Source organism: Kogia breviceps, chromosome 9, assembly GCF_026419965.1.
Source record: "Kogia breviceps isolate mKogBre1 chromosome 9, mKogBre1 haplotype 1, whole genome shotgun sequence".
NCBI lineage: Eukaryota > Metazoa > Chordata > Mammalia > Artiodactyla > Physeteridae > Kogia > Kogia breviceps.
The window spans coordinates 15,416,448-15,435,557 of record NC_081318.1 but is presented as its reverse complement, the minus strand read 5'-3'; the positions used below and the strand labels follow the sequence as shown (position 1 = coordinate 15,435,557).

At 38.6% G+C, this 19,110-nt stretch overlaps 1 protein-coding gene across 3 annotated transcripts in view; it reads left to right on the top strand.

Annotated features, from left to right (window-relative positions):
- AKR1D1 (aldo-keto reductase family 1 member D1) overlaps positions 1–14,088 on the top strand; it is a 38,038-nt gene extending 23,950 nt beyond the window's left edge. For 2 of the 3 annotated variants that reach the window (XM_059074937.1, XM_059074935.2), the window contains 4 exons: positions 789–898; positions 1,597–1,762; positions 4,708–4,790; positions 7,112–7,154. In XM_059074937.1, the coding sequence (XP_058930920.1) occupies positions 789–898; positions 1,597–1,762; positions 4,708–4,790; positions 7,112–7,154 (402 nt within the window). Of the gene's footprint in view, positions 1–788; positions 899–1,596; positions 1,763–4,707; positions 4,791–7,111; positions 7,155–14,066 lie in introns of those variants that run through there. The other variant, XM_059074936.2, reaches the window with a different exon arrangement.
- The last annotated feature ends 5,022 nt before the right edge of the window (positions 14,089–19,110 follow it).

The window sequence follows — 19,110 nt, the reverse complement described above, 5'->3', positions numbered from 1 at the left end:
AGTTTACCTTTCCGCTTCATCAATAGCATTTTCTTGTACCTTCTAGAAATGTAACTTGTCAAGTATTTAATACTTTAGATAGTGAAAATAATAATTATATACTTAAAATATTTTAATTAAGATTTGGTTGATTTTAATTAAAAAGAAAGCAAACACGTAGGTCAAAAACTACCATAGTGTTTAAGAAGAAACTTTGAGAAGAACTTTTGTTGACACATGTATTTTTAGTGCAGGAATCCTGTCAATAAGATACAGAAAATGAAACTAGGCCTACACTTGGCGGTGTAAAGAACTCTCCACCAAGAAGACAAAATTCATCTGTAAATTTAGTTTTATACACACTCTATCTCTTGTGAAAATATTCTTAGATGTTTGACAGTGAGGGACAGAGAGCTTCTGCAACATGTCACTTCTATTTACCAAGACTGTAATGTGAACCTTGAGACTGTGTGTTGGTTATGGAAAATTGTATTTGCTAGAATATTTACTACAAATAATTGAGTCTGTTCACTTAAAGTTTTAAACTGATAGCTGTAAAAATTGAATCTGTCCCCCAATTATTTTAGGATTAACCCACAGATGGTGACCTCACTAACCTTGTTTTAATTCATCTCACCCATATATAAACAATGTAAACTTCCTTATTGGGAAAAATATTTAAGATTTGCCTTGCTATCCAGAATACTTTGCGATCAATTTTATTGAAGAACTTTTTACAAACTATATAAAATTGCATTCATCCAAAAGCCCTTTAATTTTGTGCTCTGCTCTCCAATGCAACCACATAGGTTGAATGCCATCCATATTTCACCCAGCCAAAACTCTTGAAATTTTGCCAACAACATGACATTGTCATTATTGCATACAGCCCTTTGGGGACCTCTAGGAATCCATCCTGGTAAGTAATGCTGTCTGTCTCCTCAGGACATATATTTCATTGGTGTAGAGTATGAGACTAATGTAAATTGCTTGACTGAAATGACTCTATTCAGGTGTGTGATCTTAAGGAAGTAATTTCTTCAAGTCATTCTCCACATATGCAAATTAGAGCTAACAAAACCTTCCTCACTGAGGTGTTGTAATCATTGATTAGACTCTACCTGTGGAAGTGCCTACCAGTACCTTATTATTTGACAAAGAATCTCTATGGCCATATTCTGAAATTTTTGAATTTTTTAAATCTCTGTATTCAGTGGCAACACTTCTACTGTGATGCATTCCACAGACTTAAGTAGAAATGTTTCTACTGTAAGATGATTCCAAGAGTTGTGCCTTTGTTTCTTCTACTTCAGTCTTCTTGCCTTCCCCTGTATGCCTACTTCCAACCCCATTCTCTCGATAAGATCCATCAAAGCAATATTATTTACCCTCTGGAAGAGGCAGCTCTGTGAATCTGCCTGTCTTGATCTTCCCATACTAAGAACAAGTCTTCTGGATACTCTGCACTCAGAGAAGTTGGTTACAGGTGACCTGAAGTGTTCTGGATAGGTTACCAGGTGAATGGGGGTCAGAGGAGAAGGGTGATTGGTAAACCACTGGTTCTCATCACTCGGACTAAATATGATGCATGTTTTGATTTTTTTTTTTTTTTTAAAGGGTGAATGTGTCTTCCCCACCTTTGTTAAAGGATACACTTCTAAACTCACTGGGGAAAAAATACAATAAGACAGCAGCTCAAGTTGTTTTGCGTTTCAACATCCAGCGAGGAGTGGTTGTCATTCCTAAAAGCTTTAACCCTGAAAGGATCAAAGAAAACTTTCAAGTAAGAGAACTGCTTCTGGAAATGTAAAAAGTAGGGTATTTTTTTTTTTTTAGAGAATTTTGTGTTCACATTAATAAGAAAGTTGCAATGCCTTCATATGTTATTTTATACCAGCTCCCAACCCCCTCTGCCCATACCTGGATTTAATTTTAGCTGAATTTGAGACAATTCCTAGTAATTCAGGGATTGCTTTGCTGCTTGTAGGCTATCTAGCTCCCTTATTTCTTCTGTTTCCTTACCTATTGACTCTGGACACTACCTACTCCCTTCCCCACCAGCACAGCAGGAATAGAAGGTATAAAATTTGAAATTCATAACAGTCAACTTTCCACCTTCTTAATGGCTCTGGAAAAAGTTGGGGACAACTTTTGGAAATTATTGAAAAGGATCATTTAGACTTCATAAATGCCAACCCCCTTTATTTCCTCTATAAGTAATCTGTAATCAACATTATAAATTATAGGTGAGAAAAGAGGCCATTAGACAATGGAGTGATTAGTTTACTGTGCTACTTCCAAAGAATAAACTGCTAGGTAAGTGCAGCCATAGAAAAGTACCACGTAAAGTTAATCAGTTACCCATCAATTAATAATTTAAATTTCAAAAGTAAGTTGGTTTTTTCTTACTCATAATTAAAGATAAAAATGAGATAGTATTTATCCCCTCAGATAGGAAAATAATCAGAATGTTAACAGTGTGTGGGGAAACAGGCAGTTTCATATAATACTATTAGAAACATAAATTGATGTAAGATTTGAAGAAGGATGTCATTTTTCCAGATCCATCAAAATTCAAACATACATGTCCATTGACCCAACAATCTTTTCCCATAGATGTATTTGCATATTCATGCACACATATACAGATGTTTATTACAGGATACTTTATCAGCTAAAAACAACTGGAAACAATTTTCAATAGGATATTGTAAAACAAATTATGATATATTTGTACAATGAAATAGTATACAGGCATTTTTATTTATTTTTCTTTTTTAACAGAACTCTACTGAGATGTAATTGAAATGCAATGAACTGAACATAAGTATAAAATTGGAAAAGTTTTGACATATGTACACACCCATGAAACCATCACCACAATCAAGATAATGAACATATCCAGCACCTCCAATAGCCTCTTCATGCCCTTTTATAATCTATCCCTCCCGGTCCCCAATCCCAAGCAAGTACTGATTTGCTTTCTATCCCTATAGGCTAGTTTGCATTTCCTAGGATTGCATATAAATGAATTCACACAGTATATGTGCTTTTATATCCATTTTAAAATAATAAAGTGAAAATATAAGTACTGACATGGGAAGACATCCATGATATTAGACAATTACCTTGAGAGCTTTTTTGCTACCACATGAAGGAATGGAATTCAAACTTACCAAAGAAAAAGAGACATAATTTATTGGCTCTCGTAACTGGAAAGTCCATGGGTAGGTCAGACATGACTGGACACTGGTATTCAAATGATTTATAAAAGGATTGAGTTCTCCCCACCCCCTTTCTCCACATGGTGGCACACACAGATTAATATGGGTTAATCTGTTACCCACATTTAGTAAAGATGATCACAGATAAAAGCTTCTGTCTCTGTCAATCCCTGCTTGTCCCTTTATGGGTCATTGGCCACGCCCATAATAATCAGTGTCTAGTGAACAAGATACCTTGACTGGTCCCCTGGGCTACCTCCCTATTCTTATGCTTAAGGAGGTGAGGTCATGTGACAAATAGCCCTACTAGGTGCGGGAAGGTGTTAAAGAAAAAGGAAGCTTGTAAGGATTTCTTTTATAAGTGACAGGTTCATTCATGAGTGTTTTTATGTTATAATAAATTTCCTTCTACAATCTCATAACTCCAATTCTTGGATACTAAATAATCAAAGGAAAGAATGCTCTGCAAAGACCACTTGGAAACAATCCTCGGGGGAATGACTAAGTAAATCTTATTACATCTGTACTACAGATATAGTGGTTAAATAAATAAAGTCAGTCTATATATTTTGACAGAAAAGATCACCAAGACATATTATGTGAATGAGATAAAGTTGCAGAATAATAGAAATATGATACAATTATTGCATTTTGCTCTTGCTGTGTTAAATGTTTGGAAGGAATCTGTGGGAAGGGGAATAGGACTGGGGTGGTGTGTATCAAGAGGCACTTTTGGTTTTTTTTACTCCATAAATGTCCATGTATTTCTGTAGTGTTTCTTTACAAAAAGCATATATTCATGTATTACTTTTACAATTAAAATTTATTCATGTAAATTATTAAATTAAAAGTTAAGGGATAGAAAGATAAAATAATAAGAGAAATTATAAACAAATCAACTGTTAAAAATACAAACAAGCTAAAATAAACAATTAAAATGTTCATAAAGGACAATTATAAAACCAAGGTACAAACTACAAGCTAAGAAGAAAACAAAACAATGAAAAAGTAACTAGAATTAAAAGGTAGATAAAGAGACATTAAAAATGACAAGAGAAAGGATTAAGATGATGAACCAAAGCAAATTAAAAGTTAAAAAAAATACATAAGCAAATTTAGAGACTAGGGAATATTTTTGTTAAAAAAAAAAAAAAGTACACGAAGGCCATAGTCCAGAATCAAAAGTTCAGCATCTTATACCAAAATAATAAGAATTCTTCACTTTTAGATTTTTAGGAGATGTTCTGAATGCGTATTGTTTCAGAACATTTGAAATTTCTTGCAAGATGTCCCCAGCAGGATTGTCTTAAAGACAAAGCGCAGAAAGAATTCCACCTCCGCATGGGTGGGGAGGCCCCCCTGCACTAGCCCAGCTCCTCTACGACATTTGCAGAGATGTTCATAAATCTTTGAAGGGCTCCCACTGCTGGCCTCAATCCCTGATCTCACGCTTTCCCCATCTTCTACTATTATAAATGTCTGTCTTTTGTTTCTGTTATTTCAGATCTTTGACTTTTCTCTCACTGAAGAAGAAATGAAGGACATTGAAGACCTGAATAAAAATGTCCGCTTCGTGGAAATGCTCACGTGAGTTCTGGGGGATCATTAATCAGGTTCTGCGCGGTGATGTTGGATTGTCAAGCGTCAACCAACAGGCTCTCATGAACCGGGACCGTGTCCATGGAAGGCACAAGGGTAAAGGCCGGTGGGCAGCATATTCTGAATTAGGAAACTTCCTACAAACCTACATTTTTGTTTAAAAGAATATTTCTGACATTTATGACATTCCCATTGGTTAGGTTAAGGCATCACAGGCTAATAAAAACATTGAGGAGAATTAAATCACAGTTTTCATATGTTAATGCAACAGCAGCACAGATATGCAAACAACATACTTATGTCTTCCTTAGAAATCAAAGTGGGCACAAATGAGAGCAAAGCTGTCAACAAGAACAATTCCTGGGAGAGAGGCATTAGAGTGTAGTAGAAAGAACACCAGGTTGAGTTTTAGACAAATGTTTGCCTATAAGATTTGGAGCTTCTGGCTTCACCTATTGTCTGACTTCCCACAAGCAAAATTCCTTCGAAATGTTGCCGAATTTAACTATCAACTGAAGTAACCCTTTATTCTCTGAATATTACATAGCCTTAAAAATTAAAAAAAAGAATATAGTTCATGTATATATACACACGTATATATTTGTATACATACATACCCACATTTTTTCTTCTTAATCATTCTTTATTAGTATTTCCAGTTCTTGAAATCACCTGGATAGTATTCTTCTTTTTACAATCTTCTCTTTAAGTGAGCATTTAAATGCTCGTTAAGATGGTTCATATAGTTTGGGCGCTTATCTTATTGGTCCCACTATTTTTCATGAGTCAGAGAGCACAGACTATGCTAACACTGAATTTCTGAATCAATTTCTGAATTAATAAACAGCTTTCTAATGTGAATTTTCCAGGGGAAAACTATTTGAAATCAAGAAGCACCTCCTAGCCTCAAGAACATAAAAGTAAACACAAACATAGAACTAACACTTAAACGTTAATTAACAGCTCTTGAAGATAAACTATTTCTATTGAATACATATCATTAAATTAAAAAGAAATAGTAAGAGATAGCCAATCCCCCAATGTGCTGTTTGTTTTCTTCTTACAGTAGGTTGGTGACATTATTTGGTTTGACATTTTATTTATTTATTTATTTATTTATGGCTGTGTTGGGTTCTCGCTGCTGCACGTGCGCTTTCTCTAGTTGCGGTGAGCAGAGGCTACTCTTCGTTGCAGTGCGCAGGCTTCTCATTGCAGTGGCTTTTCTTGTTGTGGAGCACGGGCTCTAGGCGCACGGGCTTCAGTAGTTGTGGCACGCAGGCTCAGAAATTGTGGCTCACAGGCTCTAGAGCACAGGCTCAGTAGTTGTGGCACACAGGCTTAGTTGCTCCATGGCATGTGAGATCTTCCTGGACCAGGGCTCCAACCCATGTCCCCTGCATCAGCAGGCGGATTCTTAACCACTGCACCACCAGGGAAGGCTGACATTTGACATTTTTAATACCTAATTCTAGCAACACTGGGAAAATAACTCATCGCATCAAGAAATAACTAGAAAAATCAGCAAGGAGAAACAAAGATTAGGCCCCATTGATCAAAAAAATCTATCATTTAGGGTTGCTGGGCCAACTTTCTGCTGCTTTTCATCTGGCTGATCCTTTCTATTTGAGAGCCTTCTTTGGTTTTGTTTTATATTTTAATTTAAAGCTCATAGTACTTGCAGAGAACTAAATCTTAGGTGTGCTTCAGTACAGGCACGCACACACTCCAGTCCTTTTATAGACTGTTTCACCATTTTAATTTAAGAGATAGATTCATCATTATCATCACCATCATCATCATCGTGGAAACTTACTTTGCTGGTCGTCAACTTTCTAAATCTAAAACTTTCAACTCTCAGGAGGCCTAGTGATAGGGCCAAGTAAAAACTCTGAGAAGAGACTGACACTGATTCATAACGGAGTTTTGAAGAGAAATGCTTATGTGGTTTATTGAGATGGGAGGCAGTTTATATCAAGAGAGCAGAAGAAGGAAGAAGTTGGGACAAAGTGTAAGTAGGCAGGTATTGCTCACCTCCTGTGCTTTTGTTCTACGAAAACATTAACGTGGAGACAACTAGCCTTCCCCCCCCAGTCTCCCCACCCCACACTTACACCCAGGGTGCTATCTGGGGCTTCAGTAAGAGGTGCTGGCTTGAGGGGAAACGGGAGGAGAATGGGCACGAAACAAATGGAATGAGTAAGAGAAAAGAGGGAGTATGGTCGGTGAAGTTACCAAAGGATGCTAGTAACACATACAGCCGTGCAGCATTTGAAGTGAACCTTTTCCCTTTGGGGGAATTGTTTTGGCAGGTGGTGTGACCATCCTGAATACCCATTTCATGATGAATACTGACTTCAGAGAGCTCCGCAACAGATATTTTCCCTCCTATATGTGCCAGGACTTTGGGCTGGGTGGTTCCTCCAGCTATGGAAATCAAAGGAGTTTACTATTCTCAGATGAAATGGTGATGGAGACACACTTAACTTTTGTGTAGTGTGACTTTGACTTAGCTATGGGGGGTGGGGGGGAATAGGTTTAAATCTGTTGAAATAACTTGAAAATTATCAGCGAATATTTTATTAAATCAATGTCTTCTGGGTTTCAGAAAGAAAAATATTAGGCTTTAGAAAAGACTTCAAAGGCAACATATGAAGATAAATCACACATGAATTCGGATACTGCTGCCATGGGTAGTCTGAGTTCTTTAGCAGTTAACAGGGCAACAGCAAGGATGGAGAGCTGGAGCATGCCAGTGTGCTGGCAGTGGTCTTGATGGTTTGGCCCATTGACTGTAATACAGACACAGCCAAGGTAAGATCCACACATGCATGATTAACAGGAAAGTGATTTGCTTCACCTTGAGTAGAGAGAGAGGGCTAAGTATAGAAAAGTCTTACTATAGAGCTAATTAAACACCACAGCGGTCAACAAAGCCATACTGATTTGGTTGTTGTTTGTTTCCATCCAATGTGTTCGTGTAGCTTTTATCCAGCTTGAGAGATGGATAATTGCTTGTTCTCTCTTGCATGCTTTAAATGGCCTGAGCTTCAGTAAGCTAGTGATCCATGCTAACACTGCCTGCCACTCTTGACCCCGTTCATTATACGACCACTGTTATGCAAAGTGGCTTGAGACAACCTGCATACCCTGTATTGTAAAATAGTCCACAGAACATTATTTCAAAAGCAGACATATAAAAGGGAAGCTTTAGGAAACATATTGAAAGAAGAGGTTTTATAGAATCATTAGACTTAAGACTTTGAAAGTTATTGGGATAACTGAATTTTGAGAAAGTAGCAAGTTCAAAAGAACACTGATAATTTTACTATATGTAGATTTTTTAAAGCAAATAAAAAGATTATTAGAATTCCATAGTAGAGATGTACCTATTTTCAATCCAGCCAGGGCAATATATATATATATATATATATATATATATATATATATATATATATATATATATATATATATATATATATTTTTTTTTTTTTTTTTTTTTTTTTTTTTTTTTTTTGCTGTACGTGGGCGTCTCACTGTTGTGGCCTTTCCCGTTGCGGAGCATAGGCTCCGGACGCGCAGGCTCAGCGGCCATGGCTCACGGGCCCAGCCGCTCCGCGGCATGTGGGATCTTCCCGGACCAGGGCACGAACTCATGTCCCCTGCATCAGCAGGCAGACTCTCAACCACTGCGCCACCAGGGAAGCCCCCAGGGCAATATATTTTATTCATTTATGTTAAGTCACTCTCACAGGGCAAGAGAGCACTTCAAAACTTCAAAACATCAAAACAAACTTATGTTTGTCCAAGATCAATTGCTTATAATCTTCCATGATCTGAAAACATACATTTCTGAGAAATTATCATTTTAAAAAATTGATCTCTACTTATTGTTTCCAATAATTCTGATATGAATACTTATAATGCTATTCTCTGGAAAATATCTCATTCACAATAATAAAAATGATGATTTATTCTACCACATGAATCTCCATTTTGTTGCTTGGGGTGGAGGGAATCATCTGAATTCATTTAAATTAGAGAACTTTGGTTGAATTCCTACTGTACATTTAGCACTGGGAAGACAGGGAAGATAGGAAGAAAAGGGAGTACCATAATGAAAGAACAGAAACTCAAGTCCTGACCTCTACTGTCAAAACTCTTCAAAATATTTCAGGGAGCTGGTGGGGAAGAAGGACCACACCTATCAAACCATTTTTTAAAGACAGGCATTGGAAAACAGTCCCACTATTTGTCAGGGGAAATGTATACATGTATTTCTAAAGATTGGAAGAGGGGAATTCTCTCTTAGTCTTAACAGAGATGGAGGGAAAAGCATTGGAGACAGAAAACAGAAGGTCAGGAAAGAGTGATGGTCTGCATGAGTTTCTGCATGTCACTTCTCCCTTCACTCTCATTCCTCTCAAGCTTCCCAACTATTTTGGGATAAACTGTATGCCCCAAAAATTCATATGTTGAAAGTACTAGCCCGTAGTACCTCAGAACATGACCTTATTTGGAAATAGGGTCATTGAATATGCGATTAGGTTAAGATGAAGTCATACTGGAGTATGGTAGACACTAATCCAGTATGATTGGTATCCTTATAAAAAGGGGAAACTTGGACACAGGCAACACACAGGGAGAGCACCATGTGCAGATAGAGGCAGAGATCAGGGTGATGCTTTTACAAAGATGTCCAGCAAACCACCAGAAGCTAGGTGAGAGGCATGGACCAGATTCTCCCTCACAGCCCTCAGAAGGAACCAACCCTGCCAACACCTTTATCTCGGACTTGTGGTCTCTAGAACTGTGAGACAATACATTTCTGTTATGTACGTGGCCAGTTTGTGGCACTTTGTTCAAGCAGCCCTAGCAAGCAAATATACCATCTCTCAGTCAAGACTTCCAGTCTCTCAAGCTGACACCAGCAGTAAAAATGGCCTTACTTAGTCAATGCTTTGCTGAGCTCAGGTATTGATGACCAATATTTTTGACCTTCTTGGGGACTTTTGCAACCCCAAAGATGTTTGTTAACCCAAATCAATCTCTTTCCTAATCAGAGGCCTCTAATGGAATATGGAGTAAGATACATCAATAGTTACATAACCTGCCTGGAAAAGGAGAGGAGGCCAACAGCGTACCCACTGATCCATAAAAACACATGGACCAGAACAGCAAGGACTTTCTGCCCCAGTCCGCAGAATGTTTTTTGTTTGCCCATCACTGTCTATTCTCCTTGGAAGACCTCCCTCAGGCACTGTCTTCCATAGATAGTGACACAGAGGTTATTGGAAGAGGCCACAAGAGACACATAGGCACCAATCCCAAGTCTGCAGGCTTCAACACTGCGACGTGCTGCACACTTCATGACCACAGTTATGAAAATTTAAAAGGTTGAGGTAAATTATATTCCCCAGGCTTGGTATTTCTCTGGAACTCCCTTAAAATTTCAAGCTTTCACTGGTGACTTCAATTTCTGACCATTCCAAACTAGTAACTAAATCATGATATCTTGTGGAGCCCTGGTCCTTGAATGTGAACCCTCCCGGGATCTGAACTGTACCCACCATGTTTCTGCCTCCAGATACCAAATCCCCAAGTTCTCACTTCTCTGGATGGGGGCAAGGGGTGAGGAGGGCTAGATAATCACTTTTAATCTCCTCTGGGCACTGGTATTTTAGCTACATGGAGAGCTGACATGCAGAATATGGTCTTGACAAAAGTGCATGGACTTTGCAGGTCCCCCCCTTAAATCTGGCCATTGGTAAATCTTCCTACAAAGACTATGTGGCATCCTTAGGAGCATGAGGGCCCCTTTAATCCTGTCTTGGGGGTTGTCGGGAAGAGATAAAATTGCCAAAGGACAATTTGGAGCTGGGTAGCCCTCACTTTATGTCCTGCTGAAGTTGGTCACATGTTGGTCAGAGAGGAGCAGCTAGTGGAAATGACTGAACATATGTTTTTAAACTGTGTTGCTATGTGATATGTACTATTGAGCATTTTTATTGACATTCGTATATAAGACTATAGTGTAGTTTTGTGTGTACTCTTTAGTTTCTGTTATCAAATTGTGCCCCTTTCATTGTTAAAAGGAGTGAGATTTTCTTTCACACTCTCCACTCTAGAACAAATTAAATTTAAATGATTTATTTCTTAAAGTATTGGTGGAATTCACCTGAGAACTGCCTCTCTGTCAATAGAGAGCCTGTGCATTTTCTATTTCAACTCAAATCAATTTTGCAAATTTATCTTCTTCTATAATTTATCAATTCATGTACTTAGCATATGGAGATATATTTGTTCATTTAGTCAACAAGTTTTTTGTGTGCCACTATGGTAGGCTCTCTCCTCGGCAGTTGGGATATTTCAGTAAACAGAAGTCCCTGAGCTCTCATACACGCCTGTACTCTTCCAATTCCTTTAATTTTCCTAAACATGTGGTCACCTCCCTCTTCCAATTCTTCTTTTGTATGTCTATGGTTTTGTTTTGTAATTAATTAATGGTTTATCAAGCTATTTTTTATTTTTCCTGGATTTCATTTAGACCAAATTTCCCAAAGGAAAGAAAATTCATTGACTACCTCTGCTGTCTTTCTGTTTCTTAATTCATTCATATCTCATTTTCTTTTACTTATCTCTTGTCTGTTTTTTATAACTCATCCATAGACTTCTAACTTCTTAGGTTGAATATTTATTTCATTGATTTTTGTTGGTTTTTCTTGTATAGTAATATAAACATTGAATATAATGAATTGTCCATTGAGTACTGTTTTAGTTAAGATTTCTTAAGTCGATTTTGTAATTTTCCAGATATTCTGAGTTTGGGATTTGCTTTCTTCTTCAATAGTTGTTTACAAGAATTCCTGTCTTACTTTAATTTCTAGTGTTAGAGCTTTTTTTTCTAGCTTTTATATTCTACTTTTAATCATGCTGAGCTCAGATATCATCAGTCAATGTTTTCAACATTTCATGGAATTGTGACAAGATGCATTCTATTTTAAAGTATTGAGTTGGATATAACGGACATATAATCCTGTGTTATACATTTTTATCATCTAGTATTAGAAGAGCTATCTGAGTGAGTGGTTCTTTCTTTTAAACAGTGATTCTAAACTGGGCATTAAGACATTTGGCAATGTCTGGAGACATTTTTGATTGTTACAACTGGTGGGGGTGGGGAGAGGTGATATTGGCATTTAGTAGGAAGAGGCCAGGGATGCTGCTAAACATCCTACAATGCACAGAACAGCTCCCACAACAAAGAATTATCTGGGCCAAAATGTAATTTTTGCTGAGATTGAGAAACCCTGCTATCAGAAGAGTCTTTTTTGATAGATGTTAAAATGTGCTGATTCCTAATGCCATAATTTCAATTTACTGCATATAACAGAAAACTAATCCATTTAGCCTCATGTTTATAGTAATTGAAGTAAACTGTCCATCTTTTATAATTCAGCTATGTTTTTTCTTGTGTATTTTATCTTTTCTCAGATTATTAAACTGCTAATGGATGCCACGCTTTTAGTATTTGAGTTTAAAATACATGGGCAAGCGAGCCCCAATGAAAATAAGTTAATGCAGGAGACCAGGCTTCCGTGGTGGCTCAGTGGTTAAGAATCCACTGCCAATGAAGGGGACACAGGTTCGAGCCCTGGTCCAGGAAGATCCCACATACTGCAGAGCAACTAAGCCTGTGCACCACAACTACTGAGCCTACACTCTAAAGCCTGTGAGCCACAACTACTAAAGCCTGCATGCCTAGAGCCTGCATTCTGCAACAAGAGAAGCCACCGCATTGAGAAGCCCACGCACCGCAGGAAAGAGTAGCCCCTGCTCGCCGCAAATAAAGAAAGCCCATGTGCAGCAAAGAAGACCCAACGCAGCCAAAAATAAATAAATAAAATTTTAAAAAAATAATTTCTTCAGTATGAGTCAAGAGAAAAATTGCTCTAATAACAGACCGCCATTGAAAAACAGAAGTAATCTGAAAGATTAGATTAAGCTGGTAATCTACTTTCCTTCTTGTCCCAAATTTCTTTTTTTTTAATTTATTTATTTATTTATTTATTTATTTATTTATGGCTGCCTTGGGTCTTCGTTGCTACATGCGGGCTTTCTCTAGTTGCAGCGAGCGGGAGCTACTCTTCATTGCGGTGCGTGGGCTTCTCATTGCAGTGGCTTCTCTTGTTGCACAGCACAGGCTCCAGGCACGTGGGCTTCAGTAGGTGTGGCACATGGGCTCCATAGTTGTGGCTCACGGGCTCTAGAGCGCAGGCTCAGTAGTTGTGGCGCACAGGCTTAGCTGCTCTGCGGCATGTGGGATCTTCCCGGACCAGGGCTCAAACCTGTGTCCCCTGCACTGGCAGGCAGATTCTTAACCACTGTGCCACCAGGGAAGTCCCCCCAAATTTCTGGAAATAACTAAGCAGAGAGCCAATTAAATAGACTAAGTCTATAGCACCTCTCTAAAATAAAGAAAGGGTACCATCACTGAACCCCAAATCCTTAAGATAAGAAAGCCGAGGTAACTGTATTGACAAAGAAGTAAGAGTAGACAACAGTAGCCTAACGTACTTTCAGGAAACAACTGCTGCAAAGGTAATAGCAATTTTAGACATGCTTCAAGTTTAGAATAAGACAATAAGAGTAGAAGTTCCCATGACCTCACATCTGACAGGACTATCCCCTCCATACAAACAGTTCTGAGGGGCTCCCAAAAGCCATGTTTGTTTGTTTTATTTATTTATTTATTTTTGGCTATGTTGGGTCCTCGTTGCTGTGCGCGGGCTTTCTCTAGTTGCCATGAGCAGGGGCTAGTCTTCGTTGCGGTGCACAGGCTTGTCATTATCGTGGCTTCTCTAGTTGCGGAGCATGGGCTCTAGGTGCGCAGGCTTCAGTAGTTGTGGCACGTGGGCTCAGTAGCTGTGGCTTGTGGGCTATAGAGCGCAGGCTCAGTAGTTGTGGCACACCAGCTTAGTTGCTCCGTGGCATGTGGGATCTTCCCGGACCAGGGCTTGAACCCGTGTCCCCTGCATTGGCAGGCAGATTCTTAACCACTGCGCCACCAGCGAAGCCCACCATGTTTGTTCTTCAGGCTGAAACCTATTTCTTTCTAATCAAAGTGAATACTGTTCCAGAAGAGAGCAGGTAACACAATATTGAGACTGGAGAAACAGATCACAACCTGGGAAACTTCAAAAAAACACACAAAAGGTAGGATTAAAAAAAGAAAAGAGCAAAGCTGATTTTGGCATTTACTTCCAGGATAAAGCTATGGAGTGGGTGAGGCGGAGAAGTGACAACAGCGGGAGGATTAAAGGCTACCCTTGGCCGTATGTGAACCAGTGTATTACGACTGAAGCAGAACAGATTTTACCACCTCAAAATACTCCACATCGGCATAAGAAGTATTTTGTGCTGAAGACAATTGAGAAGAAACAGATATAAGAAATCTCTGTCCTCCCCCATTTGCCTAAAAGGAGGAAATAAACTTACAAAGTGTCCCTCCTCCCTCTCTACCAGGAAGGACAAAAGTTCAACTGCTAGAGACAACTTTAGATCCTTATCAGTCTGGAGATGGCACCACAGGAATTTACATAACAAACTTTGCTAACTAGACCTTATCTTCTGTTAGTCTCCCATATATTTGTCCTCCCACAATTTGCTGCCCCTGGACTCAAAGTCCTTTTCTTTTGTCTTGTCACTTCTCAAAAAATGTACTGCTCCTTTGTTAAGAAGTTATGTAAGACCTAGTTCTAACCAAGCCTTTGGGTGACTCATCTCTGGGAACTCCCATGTGTAACATGCATGAGTACACATGTTTGTAAACTTCTATTTTTAATCTGTCTTTTGTCAGTCCAGTCTACAGGGATCCAGCTGGAGAACATAAGATGGGTAGAGGAAGAGATTCGTCCTCACCTATAAGACTATGTCAGGTAGAAGCTCGTAGTTTCCTTTTAACAAGGGAGGCAAAGAAGCCAATGACATGAGCAATCATCATGGAAACCATAAGACCAGTTGCCTCCTCTTGCCAACTCCACCTGCCTTCTGGGCAAGAAGCCTCTGCAAGAAAAGTTAAACTCTAAGGTGAACTATGGAAAACTGAGGAACAAGAGCAGAACACAGTACACCAGCCAACTCCAAAGAAGACAGCAACAGGGCTTTGCCTAAAACGGCCTTGAGCAATTGGTAGTCTTAGGAGGCAGAACCATACAGCTACGAGGCTCCAGATGCACTGCTGATGTTCAGAATTCCAGGAGCATTCTTCAAAGGTGTGTGGCATGTAAAGGACGGCCCATATACACAGGTGTCATCAGTCACAGCTGCTCCTGACTATTAGCACCATCAATTTCCACCTCAATTCCCAGGCTTTGTAAACTGGAAACGGCATTTAGACCAGGTGGTAGACCCTGCCAGGAATGCCTCACATATATTTCCTTTGGGGTAAGCCCCTAAACACAGGTTTTTAACTGAGCAATGTTAAAGAACAGCTCTGTGCTAATACCTAAGGATCTTGCACGTATCCACAGAGGCACTTAGGCAAAGCTTGATCTGCAGCTGGTCTGAGTCTTGGCCGAACATCCTGGATCCTCTGAAAACAAGAGTGTGCTGGAGGCGTGTGAGGAGCTGCTACCGGGCCGTTTCTCACTCGGTTCCCTATCTGCCAAGTAGGAGGCCACAGTGAGGCACTTTCTCATCTTCTGCCAGGTTTTGATGAGGCCTGAGTCCTCTGACTCGGCCCTTGGGGTCCAGCTGCAGACGATAAAGTACCTTAGCAGCAACATAGCAGTGGCCCTTCAGCAACAGGATGGACCATCATTCATGTTGCAATCATCTGGACCCTTTCGTTTTGGGGTTGCCCTACTCCAGAGACTAAAGGGAGGAGATTGCCATTATCACAGGGACATAGAAGCTGGGAAAAAAAAAAAAAAAAAAAAAAAAGAGCGAGATTATGCTACTATGGAAAAAAATTATAAAACTACTTGGATTCCAGTAATGATTCTCCCTCAAGGGTCCTGCTGGTACATAATTATGTCTTTGTTTCTTTAACTGATCAGTATTCCCAGTAGTGACACCATTTCCACGTTAGAGTCTCCTACTTTGTCACCATTCAGATTATAAGAGTTATTAAAATTTAATGGAGCAAGTTTTTATTCCAATTATCCAGTGAAACAACATTAATATATCAAATATTAATATAAATCTGAAGAAAAATGCAAAGATTGCTAGGGTTTTTTTGCTTTTTTATGATTTATATGTACTGTCTCTAAGGGGGAAAAATGTCCTGCTAAGGTAGTAACAGAAGAAAATGTTTTAAGAGAAGCTTATGATAATTGGTTACTTGGAAATATGTCAAGAGCAAAAATTGTTTTTAAAAAACTTTAAAAATTTAATACCTGGTACATAGTTATATAGGGAAAAGTTTTATATAATAAGATGATACCCTGGATAAATTAGACTGGTTTAATCTTTTGGTTTAGAAATAGCTTTCTTTTCTCTGATTTTACCAGTATAATACTATTTAGCATATTTTCTTGGGGTTATTTTCTAATAAAAAAAGCTAATTAATTTGAGTTTTCTAGATTTCCTCTACTGATTTTAATGGTCAAATAAGCCAATTCATAATAGATTATAAAATATTTAAATTATGTGTCAAAATAAATTGAATTATAATAGATAATTCTTTATGAGGGATTCTTACAATGCTATAAATCATACAGACTAATGTGTCAGCATAAATTATAATATCCAAATCCTTACTTTTAAGTACTTAAACTAATATTAAATTGTGTTAATCACTGAGTTATATTTGGGTACCTGAAAAATTTCTAGGTAAGATAAAGACACAAAACGTTGATCACTAAACATATTAATTTACCCTCTCTCTTATTTTTACAAAAACTATAGAACGGCAATCAGCAGATTAAAGGATGAACTTGCCTTTAAATGAAAATATACATGAATATTTTTGCCAACTTAAAATTTGATAAGATGATAGTGTGGGTGAAAAATTGTTGCTCACCATCTGCCTCTACAGGGATTAGGTCACTAGCCACTGCAGTCCTTCAGCACACCCTGAAAGGGGTTCAGGACGGAGATCAGGGAAAAACTGGCAGAACAGGCCTTCAGATAGTTAGATGTTTTCAGGAGAAGGTTTGAAGAGCCTAATTTCTTACATCTTCTCATATCCAGAAAAGCACTGAAATCATCAACGGAGACATCTGCTCCTCATGAATAGCAGTAAACTTCTAGCAAAATGTGTGCCCGATTGCACGTCTCCCCCTTCGCTAAAATCTTATATATATTGACCTCCTTCTTTACCTCTTCAGAACAGTTCCTCAAATAAAGATGCAGACTTAGAGAATGGACTAGAGGACACGGAGTTGGCGGGGGGGGGGGGGGGGAATGGGACGAAGGGAGAGAGTGGCACTGACAATATATACACTACCAAACGTAAAATAGATAGCTAGTGGGAAGCAGCCGCATAGCACAGGGAGATCAGCTCGGTGCTCTGTGACCACCTAGAGGGGTGGGAGGGAGACTCAAGAGGGAGGAGATATGGGGCTATATGTATATGTAGAGCTGATTCACTTTGTTATACAGCAGAAACTAACACAACATTGTAAAGCAATTATACTCCAATAAAGACGTTAAAAAAAAAAAAAAGAAAGAAAGAACAGTTCCTCAGCACTGAGAGGCTGTCTCCCTGGCTATAGTTCTCATTTTATCCCAAGTAAAACTTAACTCACAACTCTCACGTTGTGCTTTTTTTTTTTTTTTCAGTTGACAGTAGATAATTAGTACTTATGGACAAACATAGCTGTAGACCTTGTTTCTTCTCATTTTAATTTTTCTGTTAACTAGGTACAAAATTTGGTTGCTATAGTTAAAGATCTCAAAAGCCCTCTCTTGGAAGCCAGATCCTAAATAGACCTTCCTTTCTTAACGGGTATTATAGCAACAGCCCCCAATCTCTGGGCATTTCAAACTATGCTAAGCCTCTTTTCACTATTAATTTATAAAAGTCAAGCTTATGTTTTAGGGTAGTAACTCCAATTTAAAACCCTAAACTTTTCTCATTCTAATTTGATACTAAACTCTGATGACAATCTTTTTTTTTTTTTTTTTTTTTTTTTTTTTTTTTTTTTTTGCGGTATGCGGGCCTCTCACTGTTGTGGCCTCTCCCGTTGCGGAGCACAGGCTCCGGACGCACAGGCTCAGCGGCCATAGCTCACGGGCTTAGTTGCTCCGCGGCACGTGGGATCCTCCCGGACCAGGGCACGAACCCGTGTCTCCTGCATCGGCAGGCGGATTCTCAACCACTGCGCCACCAGGGAAGCCCTGATGACAATCTTAATATGATTTTATTTGGTATTAGGAATACTTAGGTAATTTCTAGATATTTTATTTAAAATATTATGTTCCTAACAAATCATCCCATTCAGATAACTGAGCCAAGCATGCCACACTACCAGAGGCTTAAGAATTAACATCTATATACTTAATAGTAGATATTATGCCTTTAAAGTTGCTTATGAATTTGCCATGCTACAAAAATAAAGGAGTTTTCTAACTTCTTTGTGAAGCCCAAGAAAATTTTTGGAGATTATCCAACATCAAAAATAAATCTCGGGCTTCCCTGGTGGCGCAGTGGTTGAGAATCCGCCTGCCGATGCAGGAGACACGGGTTCGTGCCCTGGTCCGGGAAGATCCCACATGCCGTGGAGCAACTAAGCCCGTGAGCCATGGCCACTAGGCCTGTGCGTCCGGAGCCTGTGCTCCGCAACGGGAGAGGCCACAACAGTGAGAGGCCCGCATACCGCAAAAAAAAAAAATAAATAAAATAAATCTCATTATTAAGCTTAAAACCAATGAAGAAAATGCATTTTCTATTATTATGCAAACTAGTGACTCTTACTGGTTTGCATCCAAAAGAGACTAAACATTTACAGTCAATAGAAAGATAGTTATGTAATCTAGTTTCTAGAAGGAAAAAAACTTATTGATAAAATCTTCCATTATTTGTAATTTTTATAAACCCCTAATAAACTGAAGCTGTAGGGCAAGAACTGAAACCCCTACCTAGTGAATCATTTGAACATTTACAAATGAATCTCATTTTTTTGTTTCAAGCTTTGATATATATTTTTAAATTATTACTTATAAATAAATATTTTGGTTGAATTTAAGCAGTCTTTTGCCAAAAGACTAACATGCTGATATAAAAACAGATTTCATTTTCCCACCTGGAAATATCTTCAATAATCAATAACAGTGAAAGCTCATTTTACAGGTAAAATATTTTTTA